At 42.5% G+C, this 23,015-nt stretch overlaps 1 protein-coding gene across 4 annotated transcripts in view; it reads left to right on the top strand.

Annotated features, from left to right (window-relative positions):
• Positions 1 to 23,015, top strand: part of fmn2a (formin 2a) — a 38,047-nt gene that overhangs the window by 4,682 nt on the left and 10,350 nt on the right. Inside the window, exons 2-12 of one of the 4 annotated variants that reach the window (XM_076743632.1) lie at positions 351 to 514; positions 4,379 to 4,531; positions 5,853 to 6,694; positions 7,245 to 7,386; positions 12,529 to 12,616; positions 16,068 to 16,129; positions 20,072 to 20,163; positions 20,260 to 20,389; positions 20,490 to 20,636; positions 21,297 to 21,356; positions 22,018 to 22,138. In XM_076743632.1, coding sequence (XP_076599747.1) covers positions 351 to 514; positions 4,379 to 4,531; positions 5,853 to 6,694; positions 7,245 to 7,386; positions 12,529 to 12,616; positions 16,068 to 16,129; positions 20,072 to 20,163; positions 20,260 to 20,389; positions 20,490 to 20,636; positions 21,297 to 21,356; positions 22,018 to 22,138 — 2,001 coding nt within the window. Of the gene's footprint in view, positions 1 to 350; positions 515 to 4,378; positions 4,532 to 5,852; positions 6,695 to 7,244; positions 7,387 to 12,528; positions 12,617 to 16,067; positions 16,130 to 18,813; positions 19,557 to 20,071; positions 20,164 to 20,259; positions 20,390 to 20,489; positions 20,637 to 21,296; positions 21,358 to 22,017; positions 22,139 to 23,015 lie in introns of those variants that run through there. The other 3 variants (XM_076743634.1, XM_076743636.1, XM_076743635.1) reach the window with 3 other exon arrangements.

The raw sequence follows: 23,015 nt of genomic DNA, 5'->3' as shown, positions 1-23,015 counted from the left end.
AACCATTTGTTTTTCTCTCTCTCTGACACTCAAAATACAATCTGGAGTTCATCTATCACTGTTTAAAAACCAAAAGTGATATTATAAGATGGAGTGGTAACTAGCATCTTGAATGCTTTTTAGCATTCGTTAACTTTTTGCACTGCACAATTAACACCATCTCTCTTGTCACCCACATGTAAAATGGTGTGAATAGAGTTTGCATGTGTAGGTGTTTCATTATCACATCTAAATCTGAAACATCTATTTTCGGCTCTTTGGTCAGTATAAGACAGGGTGTCTTCTTGATCACAAAAATAAGAAATAAACAGTCCAGATTAAGGATTCATTGTTGTATCTTCTGTTCTCAGGTCGCACTCTGCTGGACTGGCTGTGTATGCATCCTGGAGATGGGTCCACAGAAGAGGAAGTGAAAGAATTGTGTCACCGAATGCTGGTCCAGGGTCTGTTGCGCCCCTTCAGTGACAGCACCGCGGGGCTCCAGGGTGACAGCACTGTCTCAGCAGTCTTTAATGTAAGACCTTTGTCTTCACTGTCATGCTTGTTCTACAAAAATGATGCCATGAGCTGCCTCACATCAGCTGAAATGGATTTTGCTTACCAAATTATAGGAGTGAGTAGGTGGCATTCTCAGACGGCACTGATTTTTAACTCAAGGGGAGATATTTTAGTGTTAAAAAAAGTGTAAAAGTCAAAATTTTCACTCTTTGTGAGGCAATAACTGCAGCACCACTGCTCCAATTTTGATTAAACTTACCAAACTGTGATACATGTTAGTGAGTGTCCCAAGAGCTGGAGGACAAAGTGATATGTATTTCTATTTCCTACTAATTGATAGCCTGAAGGTAGTATAACATGGGCTGGTATGCAGAAGACAGCATGTATTTATCAGATGAAATACTCGAAGGATGTAGCACAAAGTTATTTGCAGTCAACAGCTTATGTACCATATATAGAGTCACGCAAAGCTTTCCCAGTCGGTGCTCTATATTTACTGCTGTATTACCGTGATTCATCCCAGAGACATTTCATTATCTGAGGAGCAGTGGAGCATGCAGACAGGGTCACCATGTGAAAGTTGTTTTCATGAATCTTTAATTCTCCGTTCCAGTAATGCTTTGCTCAGACCTAATCTCGTGTGCATCACATTCCTCTGCACAGTTCAGCACAGCCACTGTCGAAGCCGTTTCTGTCAAGGTCCTCTTGGAGTTGCGACCATCTGGCTGACCTTCATGTTGGTATACTGCAGATTAGAGTTAAGCAACATATACCTTTGGAGAGATTATGTACAGTAAAATTATATTTCCATATATGCATTCGAAGTACTCTGTCTTCAGTGTATATATATGTTTAACCCTGTTTTACATAAGCCCTGTGTGGATGTGTACAGATGTTAATGTCGGTCAGTCCATAACAGATGAAATATCTCAACAGCTATTGGTTAAATTGCCATGAAATTTCCTGCAGACATCCATTCTGCCCACTATTGATGACTCGTGATTTCCCTTGATGTTTCCTTTGATGCCACAATCAGATGTGAAGTATCTCAACATCTATGAAATCTTCGCACGAACATTCACAATCCCAGATGATTTATCTGACTTTCAGTGAAATGTATGTTTGCCATGAAATGTTACATAGACAAAAAAATCTTGAACAGCCTTCATGTTCCCCTTCACGTTTTAGGATGATCAAATACCCGCAAAACTAATGACATTCCCATCAGTCTCAGCTGTACTTTGGGTACAGGCTAGCACTGTAATTGTGGCCATGCTAACATGCTGATGTTCATATTATCTCAAAGCACCTCTATGTTTAAATGCAGGCTCAGTGGGCTGCTAGCATTGCTGTCTCCTCTTAGTCTTGTTGTTGTATCTGTTGAATATCAACGAATGTGAGCAGATTAGTGTTGGTCTCTAACTACACAGTGCACCTCCCCCACAGATGTGCATGCATGGACACACTGTATATGCTCACTGTACGCTCATATGCACATAAAGGTACAGTTTGCAACAACTACATACACACACACAGACAAAAACAAGTTCACTCACCAGAAAATGCATGCTTTAAAGCTGTTCTGCTCACATGAATGCAAATCTCTCAAATACAATCTCATCTTATTCTGCTTGTTTTGGGTGCAGTCACGAATGCAGAGAGCCTTGTTTCTGTGTACAACTCTGCCACATGTGCACTCATATATACAAAAGGACTGCCCGAGACACCCATACATGTTCAGGCATTTCCTCGCATGGCTGGATTAATAGCAGCCCCTCTGACACTCTCTCAGTCAAACACACAAATGGACACACACATCTGTGCTTGCGTAGACAATCTGCTGACCATGTTATGTAACAGCTCCACGTGCCTTGGGCTCAGGCTGCTCTTCCCGGCAAAAAGCTCACCATGTCAGGATTGGACAGGATTGGACTCCTGCCCCCATGTTTTTTTCTCTTTTGTCCCCACACTCTGCCTGCTCGGGTCTGGGGCTTAGCCTGGAGCCCTGCATTATTCAGCTTGACCAAAAACAACCTTTACTGCTGCCATTGAGAGTCCAGATCTCTTTGTTATTGGTTTCCATGTTACGGCTAATCTCCCTTTCAAAATAAATCATCACAGTCTGTCTCTGCAGCCTTTTCACTTAAACCCTTTTAATATCTCCCGTTTATATTCTTTTTCCTTTTACAGTTAAATTCCGTCTTGAAATGAATCACTTACTGCATCACCTCTGTCTTGTCTTTCTCCATCTCCCCATCCTTTTATTTCCATCCTTATCGCTCATCTCCTGTTTGTCCTCCACTTTGCTACCTAAATATGGCATCGTATCCAATTTCATTACTTTATTTTGCTGCAGTGAACAAATGTATGAGCTGTTTGTTTCTTGTTCTGCATACCGTCTGAAATTAAATACTCCAGCAGCTTCACGCAGGCCAAAAATGGGGTTTGGTGAAGATGAGTATCTGCAGTCAGAACTCTGTGCAAATCAATCATCATCCCTTTTTACGCTTGGCAAAACACTGCTGAGTGGATAAATATTAATGAGTGGCATGGGCTTACATCACTCGGGCATGCTTTGTTCTGTGTGTGTATGTCTCTTGCTGTAGGTCATGCTACTGTAATCCAGCTAATGGATGACAAACGTATGCTTGCAGGTGATTTGCGCTCATATGAAGTCTTAGAGAAATGACTGTAATTAAGCAGATTTATTTGATCTAACTAATGGTTTGCTTTACCTTGTTGTGTATTAGCTTGTAGTTCATCACTGTGTGGCCTGATGCTCTACATGTCAGTTTACTGGGAAATAATTACTTACATTGGGAAACTGTAAAGCACACATGTATTTAGAAAATTTCTAAAAATTTAGGGACTAACTTAAATAACGGTACGTTTTGGTATGGGGACAGCAACTACTGTTAGATTTGATATAATTACCTTTGCTTTTCTCCGAGCAGGCTCATAACTGGGTCCCATGCATTAGCCTTACAGTCTTGGTGGCTGTCGTGTCTGTTATTGTCTTTAGAGTTTTTATAAGTGCTGTATAATAATATGAAAGTAAATACAAATGCACTAACATTCAGATTATAATTAGCTGCCTGTTTGAAGTGATTTAGCCGATATTATGTATTAAAAGGAGTAATTTTCACCTTGACCAGGGACCATATTATAACAACACTTACTAAGAAGCAATGCTGCCAACAAAGCTCTGTGATTGCAGGGCAATATTTCATTCAAGTGTCTGAGTGGTTATGAGGAGGACCATTTGAAGAGACAGGCAGAAGGAATAAATGAATAATTATTTCAGTCTGATTTCGGTTCTGTAGTCTGTTACCACTGATGCTCAGCCCTTGATAAATTTGATGCAGCAGTTAGTTCACATTAGTAATGTGTAGTGGAGACATGAGGTTTCGTGATGGAACTGGGGAGGTTTTGCTGAAAAAACAAATACAGACATGAGCGTTAACTTAGAAAGCCAGAAATCCAATTTAAACCGCACTTTTAGTCATTATTTACTGTAGCTTTTACCTGTGTAAGCGATATGACGCTTTGAGACAATAAAGAATAGACGAGAGATTGAGGATAAGCTTTGACGGCCTCAGTTTTTCTGGCTCTGAGTGCTACATTGACTGTGCAAAGGGGGGGGGGGAGAAAAATTATGCTTCCACTGTTGCTTATTATCCTCAAGTGTTTCCATGCTTGAAGCTGCAGAAAGAGCTACCACTTGACTCATATCCCTGGTGGATGTTTTCAATGCATCCCACCACATTTTCATCTTGTATGTCAAACAGAGTAGTCCTTGGGGGGAGCAAGTAGTTTTAAGCACAAACATCTAATCTCATTTTCTGCATGTGTACATGCTCGTTTTCTAAACTGTGTGCAGGAGGAGCAGCTGTACACCTGGGCATCTGTCGGCCTGCCGGTGTCTTCTCACCTGTGGGAACTCTATGGAGGCCGAACGACAGGCAGGGAGCAGAGCCTGAGATCCCCTTTGCATCAGTCATCAGCCAAGGCACCAGGAGCTCCGCACTCTCAGGTTGGTTAAATCCTCTCTTCATCTATAAATATTTTATAATATGCTTCCCCTGCCTACACTCTGCACTCTGTGCATGATGCTTGCTTTGATTTATGGCCTTTTGTGTTACTACTAACATCAGAGAGCATCTTCCCTCTAGTAACCTATTACATACATAAAGTATGATAGATAAGCAGCTATTGTTTGTTTTTGTGCTATTTTTATTTTCAGGGTGTTTGTGTGTGCCTCATATTTCCATTTGTAATTCTACACAAATGAAAGCGCGCATATGCAAAGTGCAAAACTTCACAGGTTTCTTGCAAAGTAGACTATTTTCAAAGCTGTTATCTTTACAGAGCAAATTATGTTTTGAAATAATGCTTTCAGTACCATTGCAAAACTGCATGTTTCTGTAAGACCCACTGGCTGACTGGTACTGGAGATATGCTGCATGTAGAGGACTGGCACTTGATTTAGCTTTAAAATTACAACTTTAATAGAGTTTTAAGACAAGGCTTTATTCCCACACCAGGGAAATTCACATTTTACAACAGCAAGAACAAAAAGGAGAGGTAGAAAAATAACAAGTAGAACAAATAGACAATGAGCATGAAGGGTATGCTCTGCGAGGATTGGCTCAACTTCACAGTGGATCTTGGTTTATTGCACAATGATTATGTGTATATATTGCACAATATAAGTTGCACAGATGTAATGTAATCTCATCACTTGCGAGTTGTGCTGGGTGAGCTGAATGAGATATATGTGTGAGTTGTTCTTTTGCCACCAGAGGGCAGGCTTGTCTTGAAAGACCCGTTAAATTATCACAGTGAACCTCCCTGTTTTGTAGAGGAGTTAATAAATTAGGAAGGCCGTACTGGCTGAACATTCTCCTTAAGATTCAACGATGTGACCACAACTGGGGAATGTGTTTTAGCAGACACAGACCCTCCCCATGTGAGCCCAACGAGACTCACTGTCTCTGGGGTCAAATCTCTCGGTATCCCCTCATCCCTGCTCTCTAACCAGTCTGGAGCCAGAGGTCTGATGGAGTCTAGACATGATGGACTTTTTTGACCCCTCTTTTGCTCATAGCTCTGTCACTAAGCTTCCTCAGTTGTGGCTGTTTTGTTGTTTTATAAAGCGTAATTTATTGAATGATGATGTTTCCAAGATTTAACAGCAAATTTTATGTCTGCTTTTCAACACTGAGAGTACAGCGTAGGCTTGACAACCTGCTTTTAAAGACTGCGCAGCACACAAAGTCATGGGGTTTATTTTCTACAGTTTCCTTGATGAAGCTGTGCATGAAGTTAAAATCTGTTTTTTGTTTCTCTGACAGACAGAATCCAGCAGGTTGACGTCAGGTCAGTCATCCTCAGAGGATGAAAGCTGTCTCATCCCTCAGCTGGAGAGGACCATCGATGACCTGCGGATTAAGATTGCTGTGTTGCAGGGCCAGCAGGCCTCCTTGGCAAAGGGCAGCTGGGATAATATGGGCGCTCTGGGCGCTGCCCACCACAAGGCCTCACAGATGCGAGGAGGAAGATTGGGAAAGATGAGCCAGGAGGTGTCTGTCCAGACCTCGCCTGTGGAGGAGGGTTTTAAGTTTGACGTGCCTTTCAGCGGAGGATCAGGCAGCGTGTCGTCCTCCGTTTCATCCTCCATCCCCAAATCTACAGAGAGCTTTGTCTGCACGTGCCAGCAGAGGCAACAGAGCAGCAGCCATCCAGCTCCTCCACCCCCACCTCCACCTCCCCCTCCCCCTCCAATCTCTGGAGGTATGCCCCCACCTCCACCGCCACCATCTTTATCAGGGGGTGTCGCTCCTCCTCCACCGCCACCCCCCCCTCCCTTACCTGGGCTTGGACCATGTCCACCACCCCCTCCTCCTCCTCCTCCTCCACCACCAGGTTTTGGACCTCCACCACCTCCTCCCCCGCCCGGTTTCGGACCTCCACCCCCACCTCCTCCACCGCCGGGCATGGCGCCTCCTCCGCCACCCCCTCCGCCTGGAATGGGCCCCCCTCCTCCACCCCCACCCCCAGGCTTTGGGCCTCCACCACCACCAGGCCCCATGCCCTCCATGATGGTCCAGGAAGCTGCCCCTGCCAAAGCTGTGATCGAGCCCCCCAAGCCAATGAAGCCACTCTACTGGACACGCATACAGCTGCATAATAAAAAGTAAGATACGCTGCATAAAGTGGAGATAGATGTGGATCATTTGCACAAAGGAATTCTGTGAACAGTAGAGAATTGAGAGGAAGCTTGTCCACTTAAGATAAAGATCGACCACGTGCTGTGACGGCAATAGAGATGCTAACCTTGTGGAAAATGAACCTGATGCAGTCCAGGCGTTGTGGTCAGCAGTGACTTGACTTGAACCAGGTTTCTTTTCCTTAATAAGGCTTGGAAAATTGTATTTGAATACAAGTCCAAAAATAGACCGCTTGATTTACATGCAAGTGAGGAACTTGATAATGAATCCTAAATGTAATTTCTTGGCTGACGGATTTGACAAGTGCATAACTTTTTACACTGTAAAAGATGACAAATGAGTTCTCATAAAACAGTGGAATCCACCCTAGAAATGTCAAAAATGCATTTTGTGGTTGAACAACAGCATGAATTATACTATAAAAGTGGACTTTGGGGTACTGTTTCAAACAATACATGGCAGATTAAAGCTCGCCTACTTGTACTGTAAATAATTCCTCTTTCCGGCTATCTTTAGACCCATTGTTTCACTGGTGTGGGAGAAAATCGAGGAACCAGCTGTAGACTTTGAAGAATTTGTGGAACTATTCTCCAAAAGTGCTGTTAAGGAGAAGAAAAAGCCCATTTCAGACACAATCAGCAAGTCAAAGGCAAAACAGGTACAGTATGTTTTCCGATTGTGTGTGTTCCCTTCTGTTTGTCTCTGATGTATATACAGAAAAACACAGCACACTACATCCGTGCTAATTTCTGTATGTACATAAATGTGGCATGTATCCTGCTGGGTCACCAAATATGGCACTCTTCAGGGCTTTTCCCAACGTCACTCCTCTGATGCCCTGGTCCTTTCCATTTCTCCGCTCTCCAAGTTGCTTTGAGTGACAGGAGGAACTGCTACAGCCAGACAGTTATTATGTGGTGTGAGCTCTGGCTCCCACCCGACTCCCCCGTGACCATCCAGTGGCACCGAGCCAATGTCTCGCGTGCGGTGAGGAAACCTCACGACGGTGATGACTGTTGAGAGAGAGAGAGGAAAAAAGGGAGGGAGAAGCCTGGGAGCTGTATTTCGTGGTGCGGTTCCTCCCATTGTGCTTTCTGTATGACTTTTAGTTTAATAGTCAGACTGTTTGCCTCCCCAATGCCCTTTATGTCACTCCATCAATCTGCAAGTCAAAGATTTGATCTACAGTTTAAAGCTGCTCTAGTCAAGATTTTTATGTTAATGTACTATTTGCCAAAATTATGTGTCTAAATCACAAATAATGTTTCACCAGGGAAGGACGTTACACCCCTCTAATTGAGACCCAGTAGAATCACCCGACAGTTTTTGCTGAGATGAAATGTTGGTCTCAGGGACAGACATTGGTGGGAAATCCTCTTAGTTTATGGGATGTGATGAAATGAACCTTAATACTAAAACATAAAACCTTCTCCAAAGACGGTTCAAGTTGAAAGAAAGTTTGACTCGTGAACACTGGTTGAACTCCTCTACGCTAGCATAAAATAACAATAATGATGATAATAATAACCCACAATCACATAGCTTCTTTTTCAAAGCTGTGTTTGCCCTTGTTACGTGGTTCATCCCACGTGTGGAACGGACCCACTTTTGGCATTTCTTTTAGCTCCAGCTTTTAAATGTACCACTTTAAGGAGGCCTTTCTTAGTAAGCTTATTAATCCATTGTATTGTCTAAGCTAATTGTGTTTTTTAAAGCAGCAGAAATGAATGTAAACATGTACAAGTACCTCAAAAGTGTACTTAAGTAGATTAAGGAGAAGGTTACTTTCCACCACTGAGTGTTTCTCAAAGAAATCAATCACGAATTGAACATCTGAGACTTGATCAACCCCAGCCTCTACAGTATGTGTTTATTGTTTTAATCTGTTCACGGGTTCACTTGAGCGTGACACTCTTGGCAATGCTCAGTGCTCTGGATCTTCAAGCTGTGAAGAGTCCTGAGAGGTCTGTATAAGGCAATATGCAGCTTGCGCTTGCATCAGCATGAGCTACATTATGTTTACGTTGTTATGAGGAATATGCACTTATCAGGAAGTAACTTGGTAATTGCGGTAGCTAAGTTAAAGGCCCTATGTATAGGACAGGAGAGAAAAAACACTCCCCTTGCAGCTTTGATCCAACAGAGCACAAAAGTCAACAGCAATGGAAACCGTAGATAAGTTAAGTGAGTTTACCCTTCACGAGAAAATAACAAATTCCTTTTCAAACACTCCTCAAAAATAGCCGTCATTAACCATGTTAACACTCCAGGAGCTGTCAGGTGGTTTCTTTGACACCTCAGAGACATGATAGAGGGGATTTACTTCTGCACAGAGCAGGATGACACCTGTCTAGATACAGGAGATGACCCAGGGCAGGGAGGAGGGCAGCAACCAGAATGAGTGTCGTCATCTCTATTAAAACAGACTTTCCTTGACGTGTTGTTCTGATTGATGGAGCTCTGAGCGAGTCGGCTACCACATCACAAAGCCACTCGTGTTGTGGTTGTATTATTAAATTGTGAGAGACGAGAGACAAATTGAGTTGGGTGTGGATTGAACTCCCTCGGTCATCACTGCATGATATTGCTGTGCAGTTTCTGCAGCACAACAATGGTGCTGAAGATATATTGAAGCCTATCACAGAAAGAGAAAAACAAGCAGTATGCAGAACTGTGACTGACCCCAATTTAGAACCAAACCTTTGACATTTCCAGCTCATGAGGACTGGCCCCAGGCCTCGAGACAATCAATCCCATCTTCTGCTATTTGCGGCTATTTCGATCCACTTATGTTCTGAGTTCAACTGTTCTGCTGATGAGAGCAGACAAGCATCTTCTCAAGAGCTACCACTAGAGAGCAGCTTTGGCGTCAGTACTGGGCCAGTTTAAAGGCCTCTGCTGACATCAGTATCAGATGTGAGGAAATACTGTACTGACACCCAGTATCACATGTTGACCCTGCTGCCTCTCTGCAGAGAGGTTTAAAAGAGGAGCTGTCTTTCAGGACATGCTGCTGTCCTTTTCATACGGAGGTGGAGTGTAGCTGTAGGATATGCTGCTAAATGATGTGATATGCATCTGTTCAACACTGAAGATTTGGGGCTTTTGTTTCTTGGCACCTGCTGTCAGTCTGTCAGTATTTTGTGTATTACCAGTGCTTGGTTTTTGAGATGAGAAGTGTGTTTTCACTTGTGATCAAAAATGAATGCTAATATGCAGCTTGGGTCCTAAGCTCCCCAAGGCTTAAAGTTTTCCATCCCACATGAATGAGGATTTCTTATTGGCCTGCTAAGAGTGGATATGAATGACTGTAAGGCCATGATTGTTTAATTACATTGATTCATCTGCTGATTACTTTCTCAATTAATCAGTTAATCATTGAGCAAGAGTCCAGAGCCCAAAGATATATAATTTGCAATCAAATTTGTGTGCAAATCCTCGCAGTTAAGAGGCTGAAAGTTTGGAGTTTGTTCTCTAAAAATTACTTAAGTAGTTAAGTGATTATCAAAGCAGCTGCAAATTCATTTACTGTCAATCAGCTAATCCAGGGGCCTTCAAAGTTTTACACTGTGGGCCCCACAATAACAGACAAAATCAAGACAGCTGCAGCCCATCACCGCTGCTTATTTTGTCTCTCCTATTTTTAGTCTTTGTCTTGAGTCTATTTTTGGAGAGAATCATTCTGTAAGGTTTGGAACTACAATTCCCATGATGTAAACAGGAAGTATAATGTTACCATGGAGTCACTGAGTAGCTGCTTTTTGCCTGTAATAATACAATGATACTCATGGATACAGAATACTACGAATGGATCACTTTGATACTGAAGAAGATGTAAAATGTGATGATTCTCGGGCAAGTTTGGAGTTAAATCAGCTTTTTTCTCAATGATTTCTAATTTCTGGATGTTTATTTGTGATGTTTATTGGAGGTAATGATATCCTCTGAAGGTGGAGGTCACACTAAATCTAAAAATATGTGTATAATATCTGAGTATTTGGATTAATGACTTGGAGAAGGAGAGCTATTTCTGATGCAAATTGCGGCAATCAAACACTAAGTGCTGCAACTGCTGACAGTGTTGTTAAAGGAGTCAAATCAGCGGCCCGACGGTAACTTCCCTTCCTTTTCGCAGCAGCGGCATACAACTGTCTTTCTCACCTGATACGGTGTCTTTGCTGGTTATAACATCTGGCTCTTGTGTAATCAATCAATATGTGGATTCTGCAGAAACTTGCTCCACCTCCACTGCTCAGTTCAGTGCCCAATTCTCACAAAATAAGAGTGAACTGCAGTCCAGCACAACTCTCAGTGCTTGATCTCAATGTGAAATGACAAAGAGATTAGATTATGATCAATACTTACTGTTTTGTACAACTCAGAACTTACATACCGTTTTATTTTCAGGTCTTTTTTTCAGCTTCTTTTGAGAGAACAAGCTGTACATTACACGTGACTTGGAGCTGTGCTGCATCGTTGAAAGTCCAGTACTGAAATGATAAATGGATGAAAGATCAAGATATAATTCATGTGACTTGATGGATTTCTTTAAACCAAAAACGTACACACATGGATTTCATAAGATCCTCTAATGACACTGTATTAGATGAAATTTTCAGGGTTGTTCTGTTCAGCTGAAAATGTCACGAAAATAATTTCAATTGCTAGTGGTTCACGGATCCAGCTGTGTTTCATTACGAAATGATAGTACTGATGCGAGGGATATTTCATGTTAGATTTATGTAAAATGCTGTAAAGTGATCCTCTGTAAAATCAGGCAACTCAGCTAGGTAGTAAACCACTGAACTCTGTTTTATGTAAGTTAAAGTTGTTGGCACATGTGGAAGAGCCGGGTCAGCTGATAAAACATGACTAATGACTAATTCTTTCACTGCCATTAAGCAGCTACCCTGCACCAGCTCTCACGGGCTCATGGTGGAAGCCATTCGGCATCAGGTCTCAAACGGCCTGTCCCCTGAAGCCGTGGTTGAGCTGGGAAAATGGAGACAGTTGGGGCCTGGTGATATAACTTCCTGTGTGTTTGAGAGGTCTGTGGTCTTTGTGATCTGGTTTAGATGGAAGCGTTCTGTCTGGATCACAGTAGGCTACGGGTTTCCTGTCCTGTCCCTTCACTGCTTTGCTACCCGGCGCACACTTCTGCTTATTCAGGCGAGCTGTGGTTCGTAATGGCCCCCTTGGATGCAGTTTTTCATGCATAATAACAACACCGGCTTGATATTCAACTCCTGGCTGTTTGACAAGTGGAAGCTATTATTATTCAGTTGACATTTGTTAATACTGCAGCTTTTGGAGCGGTTTTGATCTTGTGATACAATAGTTTTGATTACAAGGTAAGTCATATCCCTGCATCGCACAATTCCATAAAATCTAATGTAAACACAACCAGAGATTTTCTGTATATTTAATTAGTCACAGGACTTGAATCATGCGTTCATTCACCACTCAGCAAGTGTGCCTTCTGGATGGCTGGTTTCATTTGCACGACTGAAAAATGATGGATGTGGAAAATTGGAGGGAACGGATAAATTGTTAATCATCATAATTTAACTCGACAGCATTATAATTTTGCAAAGGTTTGCGGGTGAATAGTCTTAAGTTTTCCTCCCACAGAAGTAAACAGACAAAAGAGAGTGATGTTCCTGTCTTTTGTCTCCAGTCAATTATTAAACGTCTTGTCTGTATGTGTGTGTGCATGTCTTGGTGCAGTGGTATCATCCCTGCTCTCGTTGGCTTCGTGCAGCCCCACTGCTCACACGTCTTTGTCTGATTCGACTCTCAGGTGGTGAAGCTCTTGAGCAACAAGCGTTCGCAGGCTGTTGGTATCCTGATGTCCAGTATTCATCTTGATATGAAGGACATCCAGAATGGTAAGTGTTACCATGTGGGCATACATTTTCCTATAGCTTTAATGACACAGGTATAGTAAAATGACATTGTGGAAACAGTATGTCTCTGCACAATAAGTGTACTTGATATGGCCTGCATGTTACTACAGTATTCAGGTGGTACTGAAAGCACTACAGTAATGGTCAATGTGGGGAAAATGAAGTATCTCTATGTATAGTGGATTTATTTGTGATTGATGTCTTATTTTACAGCATTTTCCAAAATATATGCAGCATAATATTGTTCTGACACTGATTCTGCCTGTATTTTATACACCAAAAAGGCTTAACTAAAGAGTGTTATGTTAAAGTCAATACATTTGGTGGTTTTTATTAGACACATTAGGGCCATGGGCCAGCTCCAGGCAAGCTCACTGGTGATCCCCCTCCTCTAGCGCCGCCATGAGGTTGACTTCTGTGGTCCTGTTCGATGAATTGCCTTGTAATCTGGTTCAGATGTTCATGTTCCCCGCAGGACCAAACTTTAAATGTACTACTAAAGCTACTAGTTTACCGTTTTATCTTTGTGCTAATGTGTTTTTGGTGTCCTCCTCATTTTGTAGAGGTTTAGGAGCCACCCCCAGGTGTACAGGAGAAAACATTAACTCAGAATAAACAAAAGAGCCTTTTCATCAGAAGCGTACAGTACAAACATACACTGAACGCTCACTTCAAACGCCACTCTTGAACATCTTTCAGGGCAATTTCTCTCTACAAAGTTAAAAAAATGGCCAAACTGAGTTTGTTTTGTTTGTGTTTGGAGCGCTGCTAACCCTGTTCATAAAATAATCTTGTTCTCAGTCTACTGAGAAGTGATGAAGATCAAATATTGGCTGAGGTCATTGTCAAAGCTTAACCTCCCTGTAGAAATGAGCTTTATCACAGGTCAGAACTTTGGAAGGCATCTCAGCTGTTTTTCCTTTGTAACTCTCCTCCCGTCTGTTTTTCTTTGCTCTCATTTTGCATAATCTCTCCCCATCTAACATCCACAGCGCGTTTCTCCGCAGCTCTCTCTCTCTTTCTCTGATGAGTTGTCACCAACTTGTCTAAACGGCTTTGTTAAAGTGAAGTCATTCGGGAGATGTTGATGGGAACAGACTGTTTTCCTGTTTTAGTTACTCTCTGATTGCTCTCCAGTCTTCGCTCATCCATGTGTCTAAACACTCTTCCTCTTCTCCTCATCCTGTTCGACCCTCCTACAGTGGAGCCTTTATTCCAGCTTCAAGTTTTTATCTCAACCTGCATGGCAGCTGGATATGTTACATCAAAATAAATGTGTACCACAGAAACCATGGCCGGTACATGACGTAGTCACAGTTTTCACTCCTCTATTTCTGGCCTTCATGTCAGTCTTTGGTGCATCCATCTCAGGACAGAGTGGGAGGGCAAGCAAAGGCCACTCTCATCAGCGCTGTCATTCATCTCCTATGTTAGGACAGTTTTTCCATAGTACATAATTAGCGCTGATTGGAAACTTCAGTATATCATGGAGCGTAAGATCAGGGAGAAGATATCTCAGTGGTTTGGTGAAGTACTTGTTATTTTGCACAAACAGTCAGATGCCTTCTTCCTTGCATAAACAAAATAACCCAAAAAAGTGTATGGTCCTGCATTTTAATGGGATGATTATTAGGCTTGAATGATTACAGGCTAAAACTACTCATTATTTCACATAAATAACAAAACCCAAAAGACTGTGTATTAACAATGCTATTGTTTTCCCATTCCTGAAATGATCTCATGTTCCCTTGTGCCATTAGAGGTTTAAGATGATTAAAGAATCAAAGGGCAATTTGTTTGCGAAAGAAAAAGATTCATTCGTCAACACTTTGTAATTGCCCCTCACGGTGTAGTGAATCATTGTTTTATTTCTTTTTGATTTCAAGATGAAGACTGTGACCAGCAAAGCCTTCATCACTTGGATATCTCTGACCAGAGGAAAAACAGTTTCTGAGTCATTGATTTAGATCGCGTCGGTTTTATGACGGCTCCATTGCTCAGAGAGGAGACAACACATTTTTCTTTTCCTCACAGCTGTTGTTGTTTGTTGTCAGAGTTGGCCGGCGCTCTGCGTGTTTCATAGGACACTTCCGTGCGGTGTCTGCTTCCTGTGAGGCTTTGGAGCGCCAGTCGCAGTATTAGATGGTGGTTGCCGGCGCCACGCTGGGGTTGAATGTGGTAGTTGGGGTAGACGCAGGCAGATGGGTCTGGCTTTTGGTCATAAGAGGTCTGTGTCAGAGCGATGATACGGTTTTCTCCCATGTCTTTTAGAACCCGTCTCCAATCAAACCAGCCAGCCAGACTCTGGTTCAGATAGTAATGAAAACCAAATGGTTACAAGAGAAGAGTGCGAGAAACAGAAAAGGGGAGAGTCAGAGAGGAGGAAGTTATTTCTGTGGTGGCTCTGGAAGAAGAGAGAGTGTGAAGAGGTTAGAGAGTGACAGCAAAGAACTGGGAAAGAAGGGGTGGATTTGCCCTTGTGGAACAGGAGTGAGGCGATTAAAAAGGCTGCAGGATTACATAAAGAGAGATAAAGCCATATCAGAGCTAAAAACACAAGACTAAACTGACTGGACCAACACAACAGTCACTTGAGGCTTTTTTCCAAGTGCCTGTCCTTTCTCCAATTTAGTTTATCTCATAATCTTCTTTACTCTTTTCTTTCTTGAGTTTGCATCGGTGGAAAGCTTAAACGAAGTCCAGTCCTATTCCGTGTCCAAGCATAATATGTGATGCAAAGTGAACACCGTGCATTGAGTCCATTACTCCAAGTTCCTTTATCCCCTCTGACACTCGTTTCCCCCGCTGCACCTCAACAGCAAATCAGCAGATCAAAACAATGTGAGTAATTTGGACACCCACAGCACGGTGAAATACATATATAGGTGTCGAGTGCTTCGCTGGGTGATTGTGCATACAGCAACACCTCAGCCTCAACACCACAGACCCCCGGGCTCTGTTTGTCTTTAAACATTTACTTTCAAAGGATTAATGCTCACGGGCGCCAGGTCCTCGCGCCGAGACAAAAAGGCGACACCAGGAATTCAAACACAGGAGTTCAAACACAGATCTTTGTGCCTCTGACAGATTTCTAAGACCTCCATATTTATGTTTTAGTTTGTGGCCCCTGCTTTGCTGGCGTGATGAGAGCTGATATCTATGTAACTCACAGCATACGGCACATGACGCTTCACGTGGGCCGTGCAGGGAGAATTTTTCTGTTGTTTCATGCCACCTTCAAGTCCAGCAAAGCAAGACAAAAAAAAAAAAAAACTCACAGATTTGAAAAGGTGAAATTTGTGATGTTTGTTTCAGCCAAAGAAAAATGCTACGAGTGTTTGATGTCTGACTTGTTAAAGGTGTTCCTCGAGGCTGGCGGGGGAACGTCATCACATTCACCTTAACCCATGTCATCCTGTCCTTCCATCCGCAGCTGTCCTAAACATGGACAATGCAGTCGTTGATCTGGAGACTCTGCATGCTCTTTATGAAAATGTGAGTACAAAAACATGTTGTAGCGCTACTTGGAATTAGAGGTATGTCTTTGTGGTCACAACAGTAACAAACATTTTTTAACTTTGCCAATCTTTGACTTTGAATGGAGGATTATCAAGGCTCATGTGGACAGTGGTTTCAGTAAAGTCAATAGACCAGTAAAAAGACAATATCCCAAACTGAAATACATTTCTGCACTTTCCTGCCAATGCAGAATCACATAAATATACAATGTTGAGCAACAAACCCAGTATAATTATACAAGTAACACCACTGACAGCTCAGGCTGATCCTGACTGCAGCATTCGGTCTGGGAAAACCTTGCAGTCTTTTTTTTTTTTTTTTTTCCCTTTTCCTCTGCGGTTTGCAGTAAAAGTATTATTTTGGAACAGTTTGCTTGTGACAAATAGAATGATTTATGGTTACTCATTTCATGCCATATATGCAATCATTTTATTATAGAATGAAACCTAAGACGACGCAACAAGCCCAGATATCAACAAAATGGCAAAAAATCATTCATCAGCTGTGAGTGTTGTTTTATTTGGCGCTTCCCCGAGGGTAAACCACAACACACCAATTGCTATCCATCAAATGATACCTTTCGAAGATTATCAAAAATTCTACATTCAGAGTAGGCGGGAAAGAAATCCACCTTTTAATTAAACTGGTATGTGTATTGCATAAAACAGCATCTTGCAGCGTCACTTCACTGCGAGCATTTCTCTGTGTGGTGTTCTGATTCCATCTTGACAGGGTGAACTAAAGGAAGTGTGCATTAGATACCAAAACAAACAGGCGAGCCACAAACCGTACTGGTATGCGTGCTGTTTGGCGACAGAGTCAGTCTTGTGTAGGTCTGTCTGCTGGCCTGGAAGGGGACCAGCGCTTTTACATAGTAAACATGTTTTCTTCACACTGGGTCTGATTGACTTTTGCAGTGCGCCTGTGCAGAGCAGATGATAGCTGAGAAACTCCAGCGTTTGTGTCACGCGGCTCCTCTCGAAAGCGCTGGTGTGGTTTAAAAAAAGAGAGGGAGACTACACTGAGCTTTGCCAAGTGAAGTGACCACATCGTATTGTATAATATTAGCATAAAAAGAGTTACGGAGCTGTCATCGCTGCTCTCTGATATGTCTCCATTTTGACTATGAGGGGCTGCTTGCACACAGTAAATACATATTCATCAGCCTTCACTGATAGGAGCGGTTCAGGACCCGTTCGAAGTCAGGTCAGTAAATAATGGAACATGAAAACGAGCATGTTTTCCACATTTCAACTGTAATACAGTTTTAAGATGCTGTGAAATTCCTGTGAGTTGCTTTTTGGCACAACTACACAGGAGAGGCCTGGACCTTTGGCTGCCAGAGGCATATTAATAATGTTGATCATGGGAATGAGACTGAGGCTTGAGACAAGCTGTAGTTATGAACCAATGTGTCATAACTGAGGATCAAAAGTCTCCTAACCTCTCCACTCACCCCGAGACTTCAAGCCCTCTCCCTCTCTCCTTCTCCCCCTTATGGCCTAAGGCTATGTTATTGAGTCGAGGAGCCAAATTGTTTCTCTTTTGTATTGCGAGACTCCATCCTGTCTGTGGGTCTCCAGCCCCCTAAACCACAGTTGGCAGCACAGTCAGCCTGTCTTGAGGAATGCGAGGGGCTTCTAATGGTTACACCCTCACTCACTGTGCTAGGAGCGAGATCACACACTGCCCTCCCTCGCTGGCTTTTTCGCTCACACGCACAAACATGCTTGCAAACAAACATGTTGACCCACACAAATGTGCACATGCCGTACTGCATGCAGACAGCAACACACACACACACCCACACACACACACACACACACACACACACAGGCAAGGACAGAGTCGCTCAGTCTATGAGCTGCAGATTACAGCCACTCCTGCTCTTTGAACAATAAGCCACCGCCATTAAAGGGGTCACAGTGATAGTGGGACACCGCTCCCTCCCCTCTAATATCACAAGCCATAATCTGGGCCCAGACTGGATGTCTGAAGTTCAGACTCCTTTCAGCTGACAGTAGCTAAATGTCAAAGAGGTCAGCGAGAGCCACAGTCCCTCCTACGAACTTTTACACTACAAATAATCACCTCATACCACTTTTTATTTTTACGACAAGGCCTTGTGATGTCTGAGTATGTTTGACGTGTTTATTACATGATGCAATTTGTCATTTAGACACCATTCTTTGGCAGCTCACATGTACAAATAATCTCTTAAATGTTGTTCCATTGAAAATTGAGTGACATAAATAGTGATTAAGCCCTGCCTGGCTCTGTTTAGCTCTGTTCTAGAAACCTTGCTAATGAATACCACTTGGCTACCGCTAGAATTCTGGCATCACAAATATCATCCTACTTTCCTTTGCATTTGATATTCCACATGGGACTCTATTTCTCATGCTAACAACCACTGCTACATGCCCTAGCAATTCAAAGATCACACGCTAATGCCTACTTGTCCCCAATTACACCAAACACTGCTGGGCTCCGCTGCTGCCCTTTGAAAAGGATCTGCTTTGTATTAAATATATTTACACTTGAAAACATCTCGAGAGAAGGCGAAGGAGAGCTTGCCCTCGTCGACAGAAGGCAGCGGTGTGTAGAATACTAATCGGGCCCTCAGCGCGTTTGATGCTGGTGTTTGATGTTTTCCCAAGGATCCATGCCGAGGCCAAACCCCAGAGAGAAAGATGGAGAGAATCAGAGGGAGAGACCAGACTGCTGAGACTCTTTGGGGGTCTATCGGCTCTGGAAGGACTGAGAGAGAGTTTACATTCTCTTCCTGGGGATGGTTTTATTGTTTTGCCCAACTGCGTCAGACGCATTAACATCTATTGTCTTTGCCACAACACACAACACAGGGGCATTTCTGGCCTGCTTTTTTTATACCACCTTGTATAAAACTGTGGTCCAGAGCCTGACAGCAGGATAATAGTCAGGAATGCAAGTCTGGCTGAAGGCAACTCTTTAGCATTTATAAAACTTATACTGTATAAACTGGCATACGGTTGAGTTTAAGTACAAAACTGCACAATTTCGGAGCTCTTTTATGCTTCAGCTACAGTTTGGCTGCAGAATGAAATGGAGAACCGAGCTGACAAAACAAACCCACCTCAAGTTCCATTTAGTAGCTGCTCTGGAGCTTTTGATCAACTCGCATATCTTCATGAGCAGAGGAAGTTTGCCAGTTGTTATGAAACTGTGGCTGTTCAAATTTCCAGTTTGTTTGAGCATTTTAGGGCAGTTCTCGTCCATGTCGGCTTGAAAGTTGAGGTTCAAGCTTCATTCTTGACCTGGAAAGCTGACAAAACATCTTCTTAAGTGATGCAGTAAGTGTTCTGGTGCTGTTGATCATATCGCATGATCTTCATCAGCAGAAAACTAAGGTGGGTCAGTACCATCTGTGTATTTGTTTGATCAGCCGTGACTCAGAGCAACATCCAACATACTCAATTTATTAATGTACTGTAAAGCTGGGAACATGTTTCTGTGGAGGTAAAGTGAACTTCATATCGTTTCCCATCATGTCCATTTATGTTGATAAATCCAAATTCTTTCAGGTCTGTTTTACGATTATAAGAAACACATATGTGAATGTGTCCAAACGACACCTGTGTATGTTCACTTATTAGCCGCCTGGAGAAGCGGAATTCCAGTTTAATGCCAATGTGTTTGATCAGGGAAGCATCAGGAACTGATCAAATCGTGCCCTTGATGCCAAACTATGTACATATTATATTTTAATCAGCTAGTCTTTTGATTTGAGTAAAAAGAAAAAATCCCTTTCAATTGTGAGACAGTTTTATTCGTTATTCATACTTACATTAACATATTTAGACATTTTAATGGTGCCTTTAGGTTCCACCTGCCCATATGCAATGAATTTCCATCTTAATCTGCATTTTCATTTGACAGAGAGCTCAAAATGATGAGATGGATGGCATTAAGAAGCACATTAAATCGTGCGAAGACAAAGAGGATGCCAAGCCACTGGACAAGCCTGAACAGTAAGAACCAAACCTACTTCCTGAACCAAATTTAGTACATGAGACCTGTGTCATCAAACAGATGCGTCATGGTGACTGATTTTGTGCCTTCATTAGGTTTCTATTCCAGTTGTCCCAAATCCCCAACTTCTCTGAACGAGTGTTCTGCATCCTGTTTCAGTCAACTTTCCATGAATGTATCACCTCAGTCCTTCGCAAAGTAGAAATCCTTCAGAGAGTATGCAAGGTGAGCCACTGGGCTTGTTCTCATTTCATTTTCCGTTCTGTCACTCACTTTAACCTTCATATCTTCATCTCATTTGTGTGTGCGTGCGTGTGCGCAACAGTCTCTCCAGAGTGGTGAATGTGTATTGAAGGTACTTGGCCTGGTGCTGGCTTTTGGCAACTTCATGAATGGAGGTAATCGGTCTCGAGGGCAGGCTGACGGCTTCACCTTGGACATTCTGCCAAAACTGAAGGACGTTAAAAGCAGTGTGAGTCTGTGTGTTGCAGGAATAAAAGCAAACATCGCTCAGTGCACAAGAGCAGACACTCAGTTAGGTGTTATTCATGAACAAACAGGCCAGAAATGTATGTTTAAGTTGTGTAACATAAGTAAAGGAGACAAACTTGTGTACATGGACACCCACAGAAACACAGCTGTATTCACATTGAACTAGAAAACAGGTGATATGGGACTAAAGGTTGATTCAGTTTTACAATTATCTCATGTGAGTGTGTGGGAGCTGAAAGGGGCCTTCACTGCTGCCAAACATGAGTGCTGTAGCTGTGCAGATTTAGAGGAGAGGCCATTCTGTTTACTGTTCTTATTCAATATCATAAAGGGCTCAGTGTGCCCTTGGCACTGCCATATAAGGACACAGTGGTTTGTGTTTTTGTGGTGGTGGGCCGAGTAAGGTATCCATAAAGAACATCAAACTTTCCACCAACTCTGAGTTATGACAGCCAGCCCAGCGCAGTTGTGTTTTGTTGTATTGCTCTTTCAATGTCATGATTTATCCCCAACTCCTATGACCGCTGTCTCTGCTCTTGTTTGCCTTCCACAAATTAAACCGTCGTGCTCCAAAATGATTAAATTAATAAATAAAGGGAATTTGGTTTATTTATTTGGATCTTATTTTTCTTTCTTTCAGGATAATTCCCGGAGTCTTTTGTCCTACATTGTTGCTTACTATCTAAAGCACTTTGATGAGGTATGTTTTGGTTCCTGTTTATTTGAATCACTTTTCTGTTTTAGTCTGATTTGCTTAGAAATCCTTCCAGAGCTCTCTTTTCATCTCCTCTCTTGCCAGAGGATACCATGGCTTATCCTTTATCAAATTATTTATTTTCTCTTTCCTCATTTACGGCAGAAACAAATCTCTCTCCTCCTCTGGCTCTCTCTTATAATTCTCTCTCTGTCTTTCACTCTTCATCTCCTGCTCTTGCTGTGCTTTGGTCTGGGTTCATTCAAACCTGCAGTCTGTTCACTGGCACAGCATCCAAAGGAGCGCTAGTGTAAATAATTAGGTTCTCCAGATGAGATGAACTCAGTAGAGTGCTGCTTGCCAAAATCAACCTGCATGACATGACTCTCGCACTCATAATGGCCCCGTAGTAGCTCTGACGGAGAGAACTGCCGTGTAGTTTCTGCATTAAGCTTTAACGCTCATTATCCGCTGCAGTTTCAGCCGTATCTTCTCGAGGATGTTTGGACTGCTGATAAGTGCATGTAGGTCTCTGAAGACATTTATTTCAGCCTGGTGCCTGGTGTGTTCTGTGTACTAGAGAGGCCCTCTCCCATTTGAGGAAGATTGACTTTGACATTGGTGTGTGTGTGTTTTTTGTGCATGAATGTGTGTTGTGCTTTATCAGGATGCGGGCAGAGAGACGTGTGTCTACCCTCTGCCTGAGCCCCAGGACCTTTTCCAGGCCTCCCAGATGAAGTTTGAAGACTTTCAAAGAGATCTGCGCAAGCTGAGGAAAGACCTCAGTGGTATGATTGCCATCCTACATTCCAAAAGCTTTAAACTGCATCTTTACAACAAGCTTATCAGGTAGTAAACTTAGCCAAATTATGACAGGTGTCACATCATGTTTAAAATACCATCACATAGTAATGTATGTAGCGATAAATTCTGTATTAATCCATGCACGTATCCCCTAGCACAATGGAAAGTAATTTTCCAAACCTGACCAGCTATGGTCATGTGTGGATCGTAGAGGCAGGTCAACAGAGAGATAGCATCTGTTTGTCATACAGACGAACTAACCAGAAGCAGATGTGACTTGTCAGATGTAGACTCCTGTTGGACCCAGTGTGCCTTTGCCTTCCTCATGAAACAGAGATCAAAATATAGAGGGGGCAAGGTCAAGGAACTTCCACTACCTGTGTGCACTATCAAAGGTTCATCAGCTCTTCACTGAACTGGATGCTCCGAATCACCGCACCCTGCAAGATGCAAACCTCCAACATACAACAATGAGACTCACTCTGTTCATGTTGTGCATGATCACTTTGATCAGGAGGGTCCTCAATATGGTTAATGCATGGAATGATTTGGCTAATAGCTGACTCTTTAATCCATTCATTTTTTCATTCAGTAGTTCATCAGTCAGATCTTCAGTCATCCTGAACAGATACACGTGGCGAATCTATTACATAACTTTCTACAAACATGCTTTTATGTAGTGAAAAAAATCATTATTATTCAGTTAAAAATCATCGTCACCACTAACCCTCAATTTTAGGGAAAACAAAAAACAAAAAATATTTTTCGTGGTTTTCTCAAGCCAAAGAATTGGGATTCCAAATTTCCATTGAACTTTGGTTACAATTACGTAACACAATGAAACACATGATGAAAGCATTA

Source organism: Chaetodon auriga, chromosome 11 (assembly GCF_051107435.1).
Source record: "Chaetodon auriga isolate fChaAug3 chromosome 11, fChaAug3.hap1, whole genome shotgun sequence".
Classification (NCBI taxonomy): domain Eukaryota; kingdom Metazoa; phylum Chordata; class Actinopteri; order Chaetodontiformes; family Chaetodontidae; genus Chaetodon; species Chaetodon auriga.
The sequence above is the reverse complement of the archived record's forward strand: the minus strand, read 5'-3'. Positions and strand labels throughout refer to the sequence as shown.